Source organism: Limanda limanda, chromosome 1, assembly GCF_963576545.1.
Source record: "Limanda limanda chromosome 1, fLimLim1.1, whole genome shotgun sequence".
Lineage (NCBI taxonomy): Eukaryota > Metazoa > Chordata > Actinopteri > Pleuronectiformes > Pleuronectidae > Limanda > Limanda limanda.
In genome coordinates, this window is record NC_083636.1 from 33,399,898 (window position 1) to 33,420,167 (window position 20,270).

At 40.7% G+C, this 20,270-nt stretch overlaps 1 protein-coding gene across 2 annotated transcripts; it reads left to right on the forward strand.

The window, feature by feature from the left end:
* The first annotated feature begins 229 nt into the window (after positions 1 to 229).
* Positions 230 to 19,869, forward strand: fubp3 (far upstream element (FUSE) binding protein 3). 2 transcript variants are annotated; one of them, XM_061092469.1, is made up of 19 exons: positions 230 to 343; positions 4,401 to 4,512; positions 6,429 to 6,462; positions 6,999 to 7,048; positions 7,173 to 7,244; positions 7,470 to 7,527; positions 9,390 to 9,552; positions 10,138 to 10,236; positions 10,434 to 10,538; positions 10,663 to 10,765; positions 11,182 to 11,282; positions 11,565 to 11,694; positions 15,402 to 15,562; positions 15,852 to 15,925; positions 16,084 to 16,160; positions 16,542 to 16,598; positions 16,981 to 17,031; positions 17,188 to 17,315; positions 18,436 to 19,869. In XM_061092469.1, the coding sequence occupies exons 1-19, from the start codon at positions 248 to 250 to the stop codon at positions 18,442 to 18,444; spliced, it is 1,680 nt and encodes a 559-aa protein (XP_060948452.1). In that variant the 5' UTR covers positions 230 to 247; the 3' UTR covers positions 18,445 to 19,869. The 2 variants fall into 2 exon arrangements, with proteins under 2 accessions (XP_060948452.1, XP_060948526.1); XM_061092543.1 differs by lacking the exon at positions 16,542 to 16,598.
* Positions 19,870 to 20,270: the final 401 nt, after the last annotated feature.

The window sequence follows — 20,270 nt, forward strand, 5'->3', positions numbered from 1 at the left end:
TTGATGACATGTAGTTGTAACACACTTTGTTGTTTTCAAAACATTATCACAATAAGGCCTTTTGAGGTGACTCAGTGGTATAAATGGGGGATATAAGCCAACATGCTTTCGACCAACATGCACCATGGTCTTTTGCCAACATGTGCTTCTCGGTCATCTCGCGATACCACACGGAGCTTTGGCTTGGCACGTGTGCAACCCTTTTTTTTTTTTTTTTTTTTTGAGTGGCTCTCAGCTGCCGAGGCGGATGATGATGATGGCGGAGCTGGTTCAGGGACAGGCCTCGGTGGCTCAGCCCGGAACGAAAGATGACTTCGCAGACACGATACGACGGGTCCGACAGGTAACACGCTCTCCGGGGCGGGCCAGCCCGGACCACACGCCGGGGGGCTCCGTGTGTCGGAGCCGGGGCCGTAACCTGGGTCGGGTCAGCCCGGAGCCTCCACTACTACAGTCAGCCCTCATGCAGCCGCTGTTAGCACCACAGCTAGCATGCTAACGTTAAGTAGCAGGAGGTAGCTGAGCGCACAGATTAGAGAGTTCACCCCGGGAGGACGACGCGATGGCTGAACAGTCTCCAAACTGTCAGGAAACCACCACACGGGTCTGTTCCGACCCCACACACGAAGGCCCGGGGCCGGGTCGAAGTTTGTGTAACTTTGGGTTGAGTCGACGCACACTGCAACCTGTTGTCAGGGCAAAAGTTGCACTTAGCTTAGCATGCTAGCTCGCCGACACTAACTAAGTTTGGAGAGCCCCGGATCTTGACTCACCACGACGTGGTCGAAACCTAACACGAAGCTGGGCTGTGACACGGAGCCCGGGCCGGCCAGCACACGCACACACGCCGCTAGTTAACAAGTTAGCTGCCCTGAACTAGTTGTTGCCCCAGTTTCTCCTTAAGACGCACGCTGAGCTCTGTGCTTAGCAGCCACACTTCGGCTCTGACGTGTAAAGCCCGTCGTTTCACTCCCTTCTCCTAATGTGGACTGGTCTGTGAAAATGGAAGCAGATGTTTGCTCACAACAACAAAACCCGAGTAAGCTAGTGTAGCTGCTGTTAGCTTGCTAGCGTGTGTGTGTGTGTGTGTGTGTGCACTACCAGGCCATGTTAGTGTAGCGTCATCTGAGCAAATAAGCCTCAGCTCCTGGGGGGTTTCTCTACTGGAGCCTAGAAAAACACCTTAAATATACATAACCCACTTGAAAACTTGCACTGATGGTTCTGCTATTAAGCTAAAGTACACACACTGACAGCAGCACAGCAACAGTGTAGTTGTGCTGCTATTATATGTGTCATTAGTAGAGCTGTGTGTTTGCTTTAACAGAAGATTAGTAAACTACTGTCTGTGTATATTAGTGTGCAAATTGGACTTTAGTCACACAGCTGCTAGTTTAGCTTCCCCCAGTGTAGCAAACAGTGTACCTTTTGTGTGTTTTAAAACCAGTATTTACATTGTCTTGATATGCAAGACAAGCATACATATGTGGCAGAACTATTAGAGATTAATGCACATCATTCATCTCCTTACTTAAAGTATTTCCTGTGCAGGTACACGTCTCATTTTGAAGACACCCAGGGAAGCACATGGCTGCAGCATGTCCCCGTCCATGAGTGTCTGCCCCCGCCGGCCCCCCCCTTCTTCTCTTATCTGTGATCACACCTTGTTCACAAGGTCTCAGATTTGCAAACTGAAAGCTTAAGGGATATGAAGGATCCAATTGCGGGCATCAACCCCAGTTTTGATCTTGATACCAAATGGAAAAAGTTGAGAAGCCGATTGTGTTGGCAACATTTTGTCTATAGCTGAGTCTCGGTTGTGGGTTTTGCAGTGAGTTAATATGTGAGCACATGATTTGCTTTTAGAAAGGAGAAGTCATTCTGTCGCTTTGTGAGGTATAAGACATCGGAGTGGTGTATGATAACATAGGAAGTGGAGGCCTTGTTGTCATGCTTCTCTACACTCTTGTGTTAAGTGAGGTGTTAACTGACATTTTAATCCAGTAGCTGCACAAGCTTAAATGACTTCAAAGTACAATTCTAGTTAAGCGCTCTGTTTTTTCAAATTAAACAGGTACCAGGGTGCTGTGTAAAGATCCATTAACTCACTTGTCTAATTTACCAGATGTTGACCTCTGCATTAGACCTCCCATTGGCTAATTATTGGATTCTTCCCCTTTCTGCTCGCCCCCTCGGCGGTTACTGTTTGCTAAATGCCACTGTCACTAAATGGGTCCATGTTGATCCTAAACATAACCATTAACTGGTTGTAAACCAGTGAAACATGAACATCATGTCTTGCACAAAAAAACAACCTTATTGAGTGGAAGTCAGTCATGAATGGTGTAGATTACTCACGAAAAATAGCTGTGCCACGGTGGCCAATGGACACGGTGTTCTCGTATCCTAAATATAAACTATACATACTTCGGTTCCCATGTGACCAAATGCCATGTGACTTTTATTTGTCTTATTTTTGGACGAATCAGAAATAACATATTTTAAAAGTATGCAGGGAAGTGGGTCTACTCTGTCCAGTCCACAGTGGTGTTTACCCAGAGGCCTCCGAGCACACTGTGGGATCCACTGCAGGATAGACCACTACAGTTTGCACCAGGCAGTTTGCCACAGAAACCACCAGACTGCCCAAGGAAAGGGACTTACTGTGTTTGTATGTAGAAGCATATTTCCCTCAGTCCTCCAGTGAGACAAATCAATGGGATGCCTCTTGGAAATAAAGTAAATAATTTCTTTCCTGAACAATCTTAGGTCATTGAACTTAATAAATCAATTAGTGTTGTATTGCAAAACCCTTCTGTTTAAACAGCTATGTTCGTAATTGTTTTTATTAGACCCAGACGATATGACCAACATTTATAGATGTACATTTATATATAGATGATGCCGTTTGAACACTTGATTAACGGCCAAACATTTTACAAATCTGAGTTTGATCAATTATGTTTCATACCCCCTCACTGAGCTTGCACAATGCTTAAGCATATCAACATATATTATATTGCAGTAATTATTGATATTGATTTATAGCCTTAATCTAGATGACTATAAAATGTACATGGAGTCAGTAGTAATAATAGAAGTATTATGGACAGAGGCCTCCCTGCTCTTTAGTCTAACTTAAATAAATAACTTAAATTTTCGTGACCTGTTCAGTCAAATTAAGTCTAAAACTCTTGTATTGTTTCAGTATCGAGATGTTGAGGCAGGTATTGCATGTCATGACAACACACATCTCTGTACTGTCAAAAATGAACCTAACCTGGAACAGAAAAAAAGGGCAGGTGTTTCAGAATACACTTCTTAACAATCTGTCCATATCTTGTAAAGCAAAATTCTTGAGAAGCACAGGTTTCTGAAAGTGCAACCATTTCCTTCTACAATACTTTCATGTAGCTTGACGTGCTCATAGCTTCAGTAATGTCCTGTGAAGCAGCCGCCCCACACCCACCTTCCCTCTCTGCCTCCTTATTTCCATTGCTGGGCTCTGAAGTAGATAATCATCCTTGAAGGTGATGGAAGACTCTAAATGCCGTCACTATATTTTCATATTGTGAAAAAATTCCAGTCAGGCACAGATGTCAATTTAGTGTAATTTTCTGAAATGCTATACTTTTGTATGTGAGGAGAAGTGGCAGTTTAACAGGGGAGTGGAAAATGCTGTTGGCGCTGTCAGGCAACGAAACTGAAGATTTAAGTGTCCATCACCGCAGCAAACGAGCATCTGCTTTAGGTCGACAAGTGCATGATTTAGAAAATACAACTACATGGATTTTTAGTTAAGCTGTAATGCAAAAAAAGTGCCCTTTTCTTTAAGTAGTGTGCAAGTGGTTGTGCACTTTATCAAAGTAACACAATGCAAAATTGTGTGGTGCCAGTAATTTAAGGAACAGTATTTTATATAGGGAAACTTGGAATATTTGAAAATTCTGTATTCTCACATTCCATGAATAGAGGTGTTGAGCCTCAATCATTTTGGTAGTGAAAAGACTAATAGACCGATATATTGGTTGGCCAATAAAAATTGTCATTTGAGATGTTGTGAGCTGGGATGATTTGTCATTTGTTGGTGAAAGCGTAAAAAAGACAGTGCAGACAGTGAGAGCAGGCACATGACAAATGTTTGAAGGAAATCACCAGCGTTTGTAATCTCAACAAGAGCTGAAGCAGACTGCTTCCAGCAACTGTAATATTTGGGTGCAGGTTTCAGCTGATGTCAAAAAGATAACCACACACAACAGAGACTTCACGGACTGGGAACAAGTCATTTATCACAAAGTTTTGTCCGAGATGACATCTTGGTAGGAAAATGTATGTTCAAAGAATATCATCACCACTTTTCACCTTTTCTTCCATCTGTCCCACTGTGACATTTTCTCCAGATGGCAGCCAAGATGGGCGGAGACCAGATGCCCAACATGAACAATTCCTCTCCGGTCATAGATCCCTCCCTCTACGGCTTTGGAGGCCAAAAACGCTCACTAGACAATGGAGGTAAGCTTTTATTATGGACACACAGAAATCCCTGATGCTTTAGCTTTAATTCTCCAAAACATATACACTTTCATAGAAACATCTTCCTGCAAATTAGAAACTCTTATGCCGTCTTCTCTGTTCACACTTTGTTAGTTTTTAATAAAAAAAATTAATTGGGGTAAAAATCGGACAATTATAACAGCTGCTTCAGACATGCACTGAAATCCTGAGTTCTTGTGTATTTTTCGGAGATGCTCGCAGTTTCTGTGGACTTTCTCCACCTGACCTCCTAACCTCCAGACTTAAGGTGTCTGTTAAGAAAATCACATGATCTCCGCATCAGAGTTAATACATCACTTCCTGACCGTCTGCTTTTTTGAACTAAGATCGATTCGTATCTATTGGTTATGACGGCCGATACATTTGTCTGCTTAGTTTACAATCCTGTCATCAAACCTGATTTCAAAAGCCCAGATATAAACGTTTCAAGGATTTGAGCAACATATTAATTAATGATCATAATTTATTTTATAATATATTGACCCTACTACTCTCAAAATATTCCAGAATAGGAAATACATTTTTTTAACTTGATTTAGGGGGAACAATGCTATCTCATCAAATTCCTATATGTTTATTAGACATAACTTACATTTTAGTACTATTATCTCTATAATCTGCATGTAGCAATAAATAAAGACTTCTTAAGAAGAAAATATATTTAGTGTCATCAGTTTTGAGTGGTTTTTGAGGTTCTGCAGGGATGTCTGAATAACATTACAGGCAAATGCTTCTAACTTTCGAACCAAACCAGTTTGGTTTAAGTATAATTTTTATTCTATGGGCCTAATAATCCATTGAAGTTATTTGAAAGATTAAAATTGACGTAACCAAAATAAATTTAATAATTTAGTGCAGTTGAAAACTAAGGCTGTGCACCACTGGTAGATTATTGCGGGGGAAACACAGTTATCTGGGAAGTGAGAGTTGTGGTTTTCTATTTTCATGTTTGTGTGGAGTATTAAGTGCAGTGCGAGAAATGTCATCCTATCTCGTCGAGCCTTGTACACAAGACAAGAGATTTGATCCATTTCATATCCGTGAAGTGGGAACACTAGTCATTTATTCCTTCCTCCTGTTATCTTGTCACAGTTGTTTGTATGATATTTCAGCCCTGTATGCATGGATAGATAAATTGTATGCAATTCTGGTTTAGGTTTGTTTGACACACTGTTGTTGTTCGCAACAATTTGTCTAGGTTTTTCTTCTGTCAAGGTTGTTGCACAATACAGGGGGAAACAACAGAAATGCTATCCGTGTTTAGCAGCTAGCTCCCAACATTTAATTATCAAATGTACACAAATACAAACACACTCCAGAGGTTCGCACTTTCTCTTGCAGTTTTGTCCTCGAATGATTTTAGTACACCTCCTTCTTTATATTCATAGCTGTTCCAGCCTCGAGCGTTAACCCCAGTGCATTTCCAGAAGTGAAATCAGTGCAAACGACCATAAAATTGATCGAAGCTGCTAGATATCAACTCAGGTGTTTACGTCCACGGCAGCGCATCCTCCAGTGACCCTGCAAGACCCTTGCTTGGTGCTACCTGTCAAAATGCAATTCAGGACCAGCAGCCAGTGACCCAGCAGCTGCCTCTCTCTTTCTGAATGGCTCTGATTGAAACACTCACTCATACACTCGCGGGCCTGATTTCCATGCCTGTGAAAGCCCCCGCTGTGGGTCAGACACGAACACGGAGGATTGGCAGGGCCACATCCATCTGCTCCCTGTCCCCTCCAGCAGCGACTGATTCATTTGCACTTTGCTGCTTCATTTGCAGTCACTTTAGCGCATATTTAAAACATTATTTTTAACCATGATCTCATGCTATTGCCCGTTTGTTAATTAGTTTGTTTTTCTCTCCTTTCCCTCAGTTGGGAACCACCTCGGAGCAATGGTACATCAAAGGTGAGCAGTAAAATCAGTTTCTGTTCATTTTGAATACACCGTAGAGGCATTCATAGTAATGATATAACATTTTATTTTATGTAACCATAAACCCTCATTGGTTGTTTAGTTTCAATTTCAGATTTTGTTTCTCCATGTCCCTAAAAGAGGAATCGTATACAATTACATCCTCAATTTAGTTTTTTTTCCCAATTTGAAATATAGTTTCATTACTGGTTATTTCCCTCATTAATCGTTTAATTGTTAGATCTTTAAAATGTTTTAAAATAGTGAAAAATATCCATCACAAAGTGGGCAATTTCAAATTGCTTATTTTTTTTATCATTCTTCCCAAACCTAAAGACTTATTTTTTTAATGTTAGAAAACAAAAACATTTTATAATGACAATAATTATTAGTTAGAGCTCTAAACATCTCACATCTATGTTTGCTATTGGCACAATTTGGCTTAGAGAAAATGTCGTCTTACCGTTGATTGGTCTTAATTTAATTTTCTTTTGTCCGTCAGTTGTTAATCACGTCCTTGTCTCTCTCAGGGCTTTCACAACAGAAGACTTCAAAGTGCCTGATAAGATGGTGGGCTTCAGTAAGTAGCCCTTGAGTCAGTACAATTGTTTGACACGTAATCATCAGTGTTGACATTGTATTCAGTGTTTCAGTCACTGCTGGGGGCTGTGGCTTAAAGCTGTTCTTTTCTTTTCTCCTCGCAGTCATTGGAAAAGGAGGAGAGCAGATCTCAAGAATTCAACTGGAATCAGGTTGTAAGATCCAGATTGCTTCAGGTACGTTATTACTAAACACATCTAAGCCAAACTGTTTACAGTGAGAGGACAACTACTTCAAACGTAATATCTAACTATCACATTCATATTTCACAAAGCCCCTTGTATGTGTTCAAATGGGTAATTTTGGGGTGTATAAATAAAATTGACTAAACTACAAAGAATTGATTACCTATTCTGTATGTGAGAATGTGCAGTTTGTCTAATCTTCCTATTTGTTCACAGACAGTGGAGGCATGTTGGACAGACCCTGCACACTGACTGGCAGCCCAGAGAACATTGAGTGAGTCTCAGCCCTTTTGAATATTTTATTATTTTTTACCTTAAAACAATTATATAGATACTAGGGCTGTGAGTTTAACGCGTTATTAACGGCGTTAACGCAAACCCATTTTAACGCCGTCAATTTTTTTAACGCGAGTTAAAGCAGAGCTGCAGCTTCAGTATCTGTGTTCGCCTCCAGTCTGACCTGCTCTCGCTTTTTGTTTTAATATTTACTAACTAAAATATATATTTTAAAGCTATTGTAGCGTCCCCGCTTCCACAGGACACGGAACTTCTTCGTGGTTTAGCAACTTGTATTTTCCTCTACACGAACATGTGCACCTCTCGCCCTTACTCCGTCACTCGCACACATCAACAGCACTTCACTTCCTCTTTGATCCCCGATCCCCCCATCCTATTGGTCCAAACAGTCACATGTCCCACCCAGACCCCTTCACTGACCCTCAGACATCAGAACGCTCCTTCAACACAGTGTTTTACTGAGCATACGTCAAAACCAAACATAAACATAAACCCAATCCGTTACACTATTAGGCTGCAGCTATATGTTTTTTTTTATTTAAAAATAGGGTACTTCTTATTTCATACATTTTCCACAAATAAGGGGAGGACTCAAATAGTCCTACAAAGTTCTGTGTTTCATTTATTTCAAAGTAGGCCGACACTTGCCTGTGTATTTTGTTTGTTATTTGTTGCTTGTCTGTTTGAGTAGCTAGCTTAAAGCAAAGAAGTAGTAGGCTTAACCTTTTATTGGTAACCTAACTGTTATGGTTCATTGTTTCTGAAATAAGAGGCCTGACTGCTATGTTCACAGCAAACTTGAAAAAAAGAAAATATTAAGCCATGGTTTAACTGCACTATAGGCTGAGTCCTTGTTTACCTGAAATGTGCACTTTATATTTTTATTTTGTACCGCCCTGTTTGGCAATGTTGTTTTTCGATAAAATAAAACATTTGCATAAAGCAAGCCAATCCACTTTTCCATGTTGATAAGAGCATTAAAACGAAAGTAAAATTATGGAAAAAAAATAAATGAAGGAACATTTAGAATAGATACAAATTTGCGATTAATCGCGATTAAATATTTGAATCGTTTGACAGCTCTAATAGATACACAATACTGTTATTTTTCTCATTGTACTCTGTTCAATGAGAAATATATATCTTAAGGGGAAAAAACACTTCCCTCCTTGTAAATAATCTTGAGCAGTTTCTTTGACTTCCCTGTCTGACTGTAGAACAGATCTAAAACTGTGTTGGTCATGTGTCCATATAGTTAAAAGATTTTGTAACCCTCTTTGAGAATGTTTGAGGTATTTCCTCTAGCTAGTCAGATGGCACCCTGACTTACTATCTTTCTATTGCATAGTGTTAAGGTGAATACCTGTTGTATAAGTGGTACAATCCTTTATTAAACAAATGCCTGGGTCCATTCAAAATACAAACCCTATTATTCCAGTCCGGTACAAACTTTTCCACAGGAACAACCAGGTGGAGTGCAAGAAACATCTGACACTTCAGGGTTCATTCAGTCTCTCTGGGGTTAAATAGAGTTGGGGAAGATGGTCGTAAAGGACCAGTCTGTATCCAGTGCTAACAGTAGCCACTGACAGACTGTCTTTCAACTCTCCACATTGACAGATGTACCCAAGCTGAACAGAGCATTAGTTAATAGAAAGTGTGCCCTATTGTTGTGAAGGAGAGGGCATGAACTCCAATCTCTTTTCATATCTGTCCTTAATCACCTGAACACCTCTTTCAGCGTTTGACAAAGAAAAATGTGACGCAGACCAGTTTTTGTGCAGAATCTGTGACTGGTGATAAATGTTTTTCCCCCCCGCCCCTCCTTCACCCATACAGCCAGGCTAAGAGGCTGCTGAGTGAGATTGTGGAGCAGTGTCGGTATGGTCCAGGCTTCCACTGCGATATGGATGGCAACAGTTCCATCCAGCAGATGCTCATCCCTGCCAACAAAGTCGGCCTGGTCATCGGCAAAGGAGGCGAAACCATCAAACAGCTGCAGGTGTGGTCTTAGGACGCTGTGAAGATTTTGCTTCTGCAGTACTGGTAGCTTTTTACAACCTGACAGCTGCCATCATTCTAGATACATTACATTTACTGTCATGGGAGGGAACATGCAGACGGTCGAACCCACATATTTAATCCATATATTTAGCAGTGAAAAGTAGATTGAAGCTACAGCCTTCAGTGTCAATTATACTGTAATGGTCCCGTGCACTACAGTTCCCTCTTGCTCAGATTGCAGGAATATGCAAGAAACCAGTTTAGTTTGTCATGTTGACATTTTCTATAGTTTGCCTTCCACATATGAAGAAATGTTTTGGGTTATACACGTTCACAATGTCCAGAACATTCAGACAAGGAGTGGCATCAGGGTCGGACATGCAAACATTACATATTTATTCAGCTGCAGTAATCTCAAGTATTTTATGGCGTCAGTTTTTGATCCACCAGCATGTTTTCATGCGATAGATCAAAAATAAAAGCTGTTCTTTGAGCCCTGAGATATTTCCACCCTTCAGGGTGAATGGTGTTTTTGACCCCAGGTAACTCTTGTTTCTGCTTCTGTCTGAATGTGCCCCTGCAGGAGAGAACAGGAGTGCAGATGATAATGATTCAGGATGACCCCATGCCCACTGGAGCAGACAAGCCCCTGAGAATCACTGGGGATCCCCACAAAGTGCAGGTTGGTCTCAGAAGAGCTCAGTGTGCGCTGATGTCTTTTCAGTTTACACTCAATTTTACACATTTTATGCCTCCAGGCTTCAGCTCAAACACTGGAAAACATCTGTTTTTATTGAGAGGCTTTCAGTTGAACTTTTTCTTTGTTTCACATCCATTTTATATTAATAATTTGGTATGTTTTTTCTTTCGTCACTGTAGCAAGCCCGTGAACTTGTGGTGAAGCTCATCCGAGACAAGGACCAGGGTGACTTCAGGGTTGGGAGAGCAGACTTTGGATCCAAAATGGGGGGAAGCAGTCTGGATGTAAGAACAAGCCTCACTGCACTGCTTTTCAGTTACAGGACACACAGGTTTATGCTTATGTATCTATCCAGATAGGGTAATATATTATTTTTTCTGAAGTCTTCTTTCCGTCTTCTTTGTCCAGGTGGTTGTTCCCAGATTTGCTGTTGGCATCATAATCGGTAGGAACGGAGAGATGATCAAGAAGATTCAGAATGATGCTGGGGTCAGGATCCAGTTCAAACAAGGTGAGAACATAATGTTTGCGGGCACCTGCTCAAACATATATCTAGACAATGACGCTACAGAAATGCCACAGGGAGAACTGTGATAGGTCAGAGGTCAGACTGCTTGTGTTTACTCCTGTAAGTCAATGATTCTGGCGGAGCTTGTTGATGGTCAGTCTTCTCCTTTTCAGTATCACACATGTAACAAAGAAATTTCCTCTGCATAAAACTCAGAACACAAACTTAGCCTGAGTGTTTGACGGCTGATATATAATTTAGAGCAAGTGAGCTCAAGGCAAAGCTTCATTCAATCATCAGAATTCATAGTTATAGTTTGAAGGTCTTTCAGGATACCAGGATTCTGTTCACTTGCAGTACTTCACAATAAACATGTTAACAATAGCTGAAGAGTCAAAGAGCTTTTTGTCCTTGTCCAGATGATGGAGTCAGCCCTGACCGAGTTGCTCAAGTGATGGGTCAGCCCGACCACTGCCATCATGCAGTTCACCTCATCAATGAACTGGTTCAAACAGCTCAGGTATGTGGTCAACGTGTGCAATGCCACTGAACTTTGTTGTTGTCAACTGTAATTACATTTTTGAATATATTTTATTTATCTATGCTTTGCTGATGCTCATTATCTTTGATGTTTAAGGACATAATTCATTTTTTACATATCTTAAGCTTGTTATAGAAGGGGAAAAAACAAAAATTTAGATGAAACTTTAGAAGAATTTTATAAAAAGCTATTTTAAGGAGCGACTGATCCAACATCTGTTACTATTTTTCCTTTTCATTCCTCCCCAATTTTTCTCCACAGGAGCGTGATGGATTTGGGGGAGTGATGGGACGTCGAGGGCGAGCCGACAGTAACAATGGAGGCCCTGCAGGACTGCAGGAGGTGACATATGCAGTCCCTGCTGACAAGTGTGGCCTAGTTATTGGCAAAGGTAAAGAACATGTTTTTATTATTATGTTGATTTAAACACCTGTTGGTCCCGTAAGCTCCTCAGTATAACTTGTGAATAATTTGTCTCAGTAGCTGGTACATGAAAGATTTATTTCTCTCTGAGGTCAACTCTATCACATGTCCATTATCCTGTCTCAACTGGCTGTCTTAGAGAATTAATACACAGTTCACCAATACCAACCGTCTTACTCAGAGTATACCGAACTCACCAGATTGGCTCTTTCCTCTAATAACTGAACGCCATTTGGTGTTCTGCCGCTACGTGAAACTGATGAGAAGAAGGGGGGTGAGTGACCACCCTCCTATTCTCCCTCCAGGGCTCATGTATACAGCACAAGTGGCATTCATTGGCTTCACTAAGGGCTTAATGACGGGGATAATGCGTGTAATGTGACATTAATTGTTAAAGGTGCATAATAACAGCCCTCAATCATGTGGAAGGCTGCCTGGCATCTAATGAGGGTCTTTCAGCCCAATAGAGTGCAGCGAGGGAATGAATAGGAGGAATTAGCTTATTGGCTATTCATGCCCACTCTATTGCCAGCTATTTAAAAGTCATTGACCATTGCATTGGAAGGAGCTGCGAGTGTGTGTGTGTCGTATGTGTGCATACATTTCGCCTTGGTGTGTGTGTGTGTGGTGGTGGGCGGGGTCAGGGGGGGCCTCTTTACCTAAGATAAAAACATGGCAATAGAAATGTCAAGTGGCTTTTGTGCATGTAGTGGGGCGAGGGAAACAAATAAACCTGGGCGTTGCGTCCCCCTCTCCAAGCATTAGCATATGAAGTGGGCCAATATGGAGGAGATGGCGGTGGGTCTGGGTGCTGTCAGCCGTTCCTTAAAGAGCACAGTGATTAATATCTTTACGATGCCATATGTAGCCCATTGCCCCTCTGTTTTGACCCCCTACACACACACACACACACACACACACACACACACACACACACACACACACACACACACAGACACACACACACTGCAGTTGGTGAATTGAGCCACCCACCAACCTGCTCAGACTTTATTACCGACTCAAACTCTGCAAGAGCCGTTACAAGCATCAGGCAACTTTACTCAATGGTTTTGGCCTAGAAGTTACAACTCAAGGTTTGGTTTTCCAGAGCTCTATCTCCCTCAGTCTTCCTCAGCAGAGTTTTCTCAGTTTAAATGGAAGAAATCTCCATGTCAAGCTATTGAGTCTACATGAAGATTTCTTTGTCAAACTCAAAGACTTAAGGTAAAGAATTAACGTTCACACTTAAACCATGATAATTCAAAATCATATGCTGATGGTTAAAATATCCTGCCACATATTGTTATTGTAGCTCTAGGTTTTTGAAGTTTAGGCTTTTCACTGACAGTTTTATGTTTACATATCATAAAAGCATTATAATGTATAAAAATCTGGCTAAAATCTAAGAACTATTTATATTATTTACTACTCTGCCATTTATATTCAGGAGAAAGTAGACCCTGACCTTAACTTTCCACAGTCTGTTGATGTCTTTTCAGTTTTGCAAAATCTAAATATTCATAAGATTCGGTTTTCTGTCTTGGAATATAAAGAACGGAACGAAGTATATCAGGAAAATAATTTTAGCCGTTTTGTTTTTCAAAATATTTTTAAAACAATTGACTGTGAAGTTGAGCAGATTTATTTACCACGTGTATTTTTTCGGGCTCTAAAGAACATAAATAACTGTGAAAAATATGTTAAAAAAGTAAATTCACTCGGGGCAATTCCTGTTGACTGGTGTAAGGCAAAGTTGTTTTATATAGCATTTCATATACTGGCAATTCAAAGTATTTTACATAGACATTTGTTAAAAATTAATACACAGCAAAGAAAAATAAGATAAATCTATGAATGGAGCTTAACATTTTTGTATAAGGAAACAAATCTGAATCAAGAAATTTCATTCTTTTTTCCATCCAGTCATATGAATAGGTATGATATAAATAGTATATATATCACCCAGCTGTGGTTTCATGTAAAGCTGCTGTGTGGTGTTATTTTTCCCCTGAGGCCTCCAGAGGGTTTCCCCACCAGCAGCGGCTAACCAGTCCCTTGGCTTTGCCCTGAATGCTGTCACCAGTTGCACTTTTGTATCCCCTCCTTTTCTCCAGCTCACTAAACCAGTCTCATTAATAAGGCCCGTATTATCTGTCCTCACTACAGCCCAGTCCATGAAATGAATAGTCAGGGTCTTCATTGCTCTCTGCTGTCTGACTAGAAGAGCTCATAATGGCTTCATTAAGGCAGAAGTTTCATTTGGTTGACAATGGGTTAATGGCCCATGTGCAGTCTGTTGGCAGCATGGAATAGGCTACGGGAGGAGGAGAGGTTTTTGATGAGCGTTTTCATTCGAAGGTCAGCCAGGGTCATCCGAGTGTCAGCCACAAGTGAACAAATGTGTAATTGATGTTGGGACAGCCCTGGTGTCCCCCCGGGAAGCACCCTCAGCCTTTTTCGTTCATACGGGCATTGTGGAGAGGGGGTGGGGGGCGGCGGCGGCAGCGGCTGTATGCCCCCCGTTCACTCCCTCCTCTCATCACAGAGGACAACACAGAGTCAAGAATGGAAAGGGTAAAAGAGACAAATGATATCCCAGAAGGAGGATACGCTTCAATTTTGGCCCTTTTCTCCTGCCAGTGCTGTTTCATTTCTCCCTGCTGGTGTAATTGCTCTCCCCACACGTCGGGAAGCTGGCATCTGATGCCGAGGAGGGGGTGGCGTGCAGGAGATGTCTCCTTTTGTTTACCGATTTGCATGGATGTTACCACAGAATGGTAGATAAGTGGTGGGACACATGCCAGAGTCCTCATAAGGTAGCACTATCACATCGGTTTAGTCAAGTTAGTCAATGTCTTGTCTAATGCCGCGTCCATGTCATATAGGACAAATTAGACAGATTTCCAAGGTAATGACTTGAGAGTTCATGTCATGTAGATGGTCCCAAGAGCAGCTGATATATCTCACTGATCACATAATGCAAATGTCTTTGCCTCGGTTTTAATGCATAGAAAAAGAAATTTGGACACGTTTCATTGATGAGAAGAATCAAGTCAGATATATCTCTACCTTCAGAAAAGTTTTTTTTGTAACTTGAGAAAGTTGGAAAAAACTAAGTGGTCCAACATGACTGAAGAAAAGGGAATGTGGTATTCCTTTTTGCCCAAAAGGTAGAAATACTTCTATTGCCTTACTGCGTACTGGCACTGACTCAAAAGATCGGGCATATCTCAGTGAAGGCAACATGGTGAGAAAATAAACATTGCTCAATCTTCATATGCCAATGATAATGTAACAGTACAAAATCAGTTCCCTTTTTACCGTGGGAACAACTGTTATATGAATATAAATGCTTAAGGCATAAAGGTGGGTTCATGAATCCTCAACTGTTTACTAACTAGTTGGCGCAGGTGGTGTTCACTGGGTCTTTAGTGCTAAACACAGTGAATGTGAACCAGAACATCGATGAGGTGAAACTCACTGTGAAGCTCTAAATCTGGGATGAGCTGCAGATTCAGGTGATGGTTCTCTAGAGATTCATCTCTGTGTTGGACACTTTGATGCGGTTTTTACTTTTCATTTGACTAGGAGGACTTTCCTCACACTTCTCTTGTGAAGGTCTAATGTCAGCCTCATACAGAAGCATTTAAACCTCATGTCTTGATGCTTTTGTAGGTGGAGAAACCATCAAAAACATCAAAGAGCAGTCTCGTGCCCACGTGGAGCTGCAGAGAAACCCACCACCCAACACCGACCCCAACGTGCGCATCTTCTCCATCCGAGGCACCCCTCAGCAGTTGGAAAAGGCTCGTCAGCTGATCGATGAGAGAATTGGGGTAGGTGGTCTGACTCCAATCTCCCTGGCAGCCCCCCTGCAAAACACCATTGTCTGGCTTGATATTCATGAGCACACATGTCAATGTGGGGAGCTGCTGGGGTGAGCTAGGTTGCTCTGGGTGCTGGTGGCCAGCAGGATGTCACCAGAGGTTAAACATAAAGAATCCATCAAATGGACTTAATGGAGTGCATCAGCAGCCCGTCCTGCCCTCTGACCTTGCCTGTTGGCTGCCTTTTAAACACAAGTGTGGTCTCTTCATCACCTCCTCTTCTCTCTCTCTGCTCCAGGGCCCTGGAATGGGGAGCAACAGCAGCTTCGGGATGAATCCCTACAACCAAGGACCAACCACTCCTCCTCAACAGTAAGGATCAGTGTTTCTCCTCAACATGTCACGTTTTGATGTATTTCTTCAGTTTTTACTCGTCATCTCGTTGCGGTGTGTAACTCTGTGTCTAAAGTGGGAAATTAGTTGACAAGTTTATTTTCCTCACTGTGATTTGTCTGTTCTTTTGCCTGAAGTGGGCCTCAGACGTTCATGACCGGAGGATGGGGTCAGACCTTTCAAATCTGGCAGCCTCAAGGCCAACAGGAACACAGTAAGTCTACTGACAATCACACTCGGCTATCTATCTGGAAAAAAACTTAAATCAATAAATCAGCAACTGCCTAATTGTCTCATTCAATAAGGTAACAAACAAAACAGAACACGCATAACCAGTTTTCATCCTTTAAGTTGTTTAATTAGCCATAAATTTCATTCAGAGCTCAACCAGTCGAGTTGTGTTACTGCTGTGTATTCAAAGTCGTGTGCAGGCAGGGATGAAACCATCTCTTTCCCTGTGGCTAACCTCATCTTTCCTGTACGCACAGATTTGAAATGTGCGCTCGATGGAAATCATTATAAAAAAGTGAGGGAAAAGGAAAAGTCTAATCCCACTGTCAGTAACTGTGGTGGTGTTATCTGTGTCTGGTTTCAGGTCAGAATGGATCCCAGACAAGCCAGATGGACTGGGAGCAGTATTATAAAAAGCTAGGCAAGTGTCACGATGACAGAAGCAGCTCAGGGCCCACTTCATTTGTGCTTTAACTTTGGTCACACCAGCCTCAAGTAATATGAGATTTATTTATATATATATATATATATATATATATATATATATATATATATATATATATATATATATATATATAAATACACACACACACAAGTATGCAAGCCTTTACTCAGCCATATTGGAGAAATTATAAAACCACAACTGTAACATGGAGGTCTTGAAAACTGGGTTTCAAAAAGTCAAAGTGCAAACGCTGTGTTCAAGATTTGTATTTAAATCAAACCGTTGAAAGAAGGAGGTCTAGGGTCGTGTAGAAGCTGCTGTGTTAAATAGTTTGAATATTTCTTGTGTTTGATTACAGGTCAGCAAAACCAAGCCCAGAGCACTGCTCCTGAATACAACAAAGCTTGGGGTGAGTCTTTATCTACTATTAGTAAAACCTAATCAAACCAAAGGATAAAGGGAAGTTTGAGCTCTGACATCACCATTTAAACCTGGAAACATGGGTTGATATCTTGATTCCTGCTCGTCTTAATTATTCCTTGCTGCTGTTTCCCCCCCCCTTCAGGCCAGACAGCCGCTCCGGCATCTCAGCAGACCTCTAATCCTGACTACAACGCCTGGGTGGACTTCTACAGACAGCCGGTGGCCTACTTCAACCAGGGCGCACAGCAGACACAAGCCCCAGGCCTTCAGGTGAGAACCAGCACCTCATCAACATGTTCCTCACAGCTTCCCAGTGAAGATGTTAAATGAAAACAACAAATCCCATGTAGAGACCAAAACCAACGTGTCAGTCTGTCACTTGTGGAGTAAATCCATCCTTCAGATCTGTGGTAATGAATTACATTAGTTTTATCTCTGTGCTCTTAATCAACTGGACTAGGTTGTAGTGAATGTTTTTTCCCCCTGAAATTTCCGACATCCACTTTCTTAACCCGGATCTTCAGGTGGTTTGTTAGACAGAATCGGGGGATGGCTTTGTAGGCAGCTGTTTAGAAAAAAGCAGACATTTTCATCCAGTAGAGTTGGATGAACCATCCGTCAATTACGTGTTCCAAAACAGGAGAAGGATGAAATTATATTTTCCATTGGCCAAAAGCCCTCGGTCCCATGTCTTTCTTTTCGTTGAGGAAATGCTCTTTATTCCTGATATAGCAACATCGATGCTCTTCTCTTTCGGAGCTGCTACTGTAGCCGCGTCTCACTGTCATCCCACCTAAGACATGTCATTAGCTGCCAGCAGTTCCTCCCTCATGACTCTGTGGTTTGACCACAAGAGAATAGCCTGGGGCACGTTGCATCTAAAAACGTTTCACTACGGTTTCCGGGTTAAATGTCATGTTTGCTTGAAAGTAATGTGCAACAGGCTTCAAGTTACATTTGCTCTGGTTGTGTTGGAGGGTTTGCTCAATCAGCAGCGACATGTATATAAACCCCACCTTATTAAAAAGTTTGTGCGCACTGTGAATTCTAAAGTTCTCAACAAACGCGGCAGCTGCTGCTTCGTGTCCGCATCAGTTGAAGGTGTTAGAAGCAGATATTCTAGAGCAGAGGCAGTTTAAAGTCTAAAACATGTATTCAAACTCATATCATCAACCACAGCTGATATTCAAATGTTTTATCTGAACGCAGACCTGGAGAAGATAGATTCATTGTTGGTTTTTCTCTTTTCATGGGATTTAATGTGGAGACGAATTAAATATCACACATTTTTTCCTTAAACTTAAGATTTAAGTCCAGTTGTCAGGACATGAACTCGTCTTTAATGATGGTAAATATTGTGATAAATGATCAAACTGATTTTCGTCCACAGGATCATTAGAGAAGTCATCCCAGGTTAGAGACTTGAATCGCTGAGAGGATGGAAAAGCCCCTTTTTTAACCGAGGGGGTTCAAGATTTGCAACGCCTTGAAGACTTTTTTTCTTAGTGAGAAACACTAGCTGTAGAATGACTTATATGATAAAGTAATATTTCTAAAATCAGGAACATTTATTTGTTACTAAATGCTTATGTACACTGTTATTTTGGATAGACAGTATCTGGGATCCCTTTTTGGACATGAGAGAGCTGTTTCGTTTTTTTTTCTATATTTTCCTGTCTTTGACTCAGATTGTACCGCCAAAATGAACCCAAGAGTTGTAACATTTCAAAAGGCAATATGATCTATTTTTTCTAGTTATGTTGAAGTGAAACCATGATTATGCGCTTAGCAGTCTTGAATACGGTTTTTGTCCTATGTCATCAGATGTTTAAAGAGTGTGTTCAAAATGTTTTTCCTTTTACATAATTCAGTGAAATGAAACTGTGATGTTTTGTTACAGGAAATGTATTTTTGTTACAAGGTCTAAAAAAAAAAAAAGGATTAATGTCAGCCAGTGGCAATAGTTCTAACTTAATTCCTGTTGTGCATTGTATGCTGTTTTTTCATTGTCATTTTATTGTATTCTGGTTTAAAAAGGTGCAATATCTTATTTCAGTTTTGAAACAAAGATGGGTTCTCTAATATTTTGACAGACTTTTAACTTGTAGTTTTAAGATGTTTTTTTCTCTCTTTTTTTTCTAATGGAAATGTCATGGATAATTTATTACAATGATCTGATAAGATTTAGGGGGATGTTGCAAATAGCTTTTTTGCCTTTGCTACCTTGTAAAACTATGTATATATGCTCATATTTGACTGTTAATTTAAAATATATATGTTTCATATATATATACTTATATAAAAAAATATTTTTTTCCTGTGATCAGTGTTGCAGGAAAATTGTCCCTCCGTTTTCTGTTTCTGTTTTCATACTGAAAATGTTAAAAAAGATTGTGAATGTGTGATTTGAAATTTGATGTTGCATCTTGTTATGAAGAAAAATAAGACGTGGTAGACTTTTGTGTATGTTGTGTACCTGAACTGTTCAAGACTGCTAAGCCTGTGTACTTCTACCTGTGTAATAATTAATGTATTATGATCAAAAACTCTTATTTGGTACCTCCCAGTTCACTAACGCCACACTGAGCCCTGGCTGTGGACTCAGTGGGGCGTTGGACTCAGTCCAATGCTAATAACTTTTTAATTAATTTTTTATTTGTTTGTGTGATCTAATATAAATGATGCATCATTATGGAAAAATGATTCTGGTATTAACGTCATTTCTTAATGAAAAGGGATATAATTTCAAAATGTCTAATTATGGTGTTTGTTTTTCTTTCCTCGTGTACAGTTAACCATGTATTAAAAACATCCAGACTACCTTTATTGTGTACTGTTAAGCTGATTTTCTGTTTGATTAATATTATAATTATTTGAATGTCTTCTGTTGTATTCTGATGCTCAGTGTTGAATCCTCTCCGTTTCACCTTGGAAACTCTCAGTTCTATTGTATACGACTAAATGATAAATAGAGTCAACTGTGTTTTCATGTTTTATAAGCAGAAAATCTATATTTTCTATAGTCTTACTGCCAGTTCTCAAATTCAAATAAATTTTCCGCTAGCTGCTCTTGTGGTTGAATTATACTATTGTCAAAAACTCCTAATGTTAACTGCAACACTTTGCACTGTTTAACACTTGAATGTAGTTTTATGAGTCAAACACACGTCACATCACCACACAGATCCCAGTGTCTTTACACCTGTGACAATATAACCGTATTGC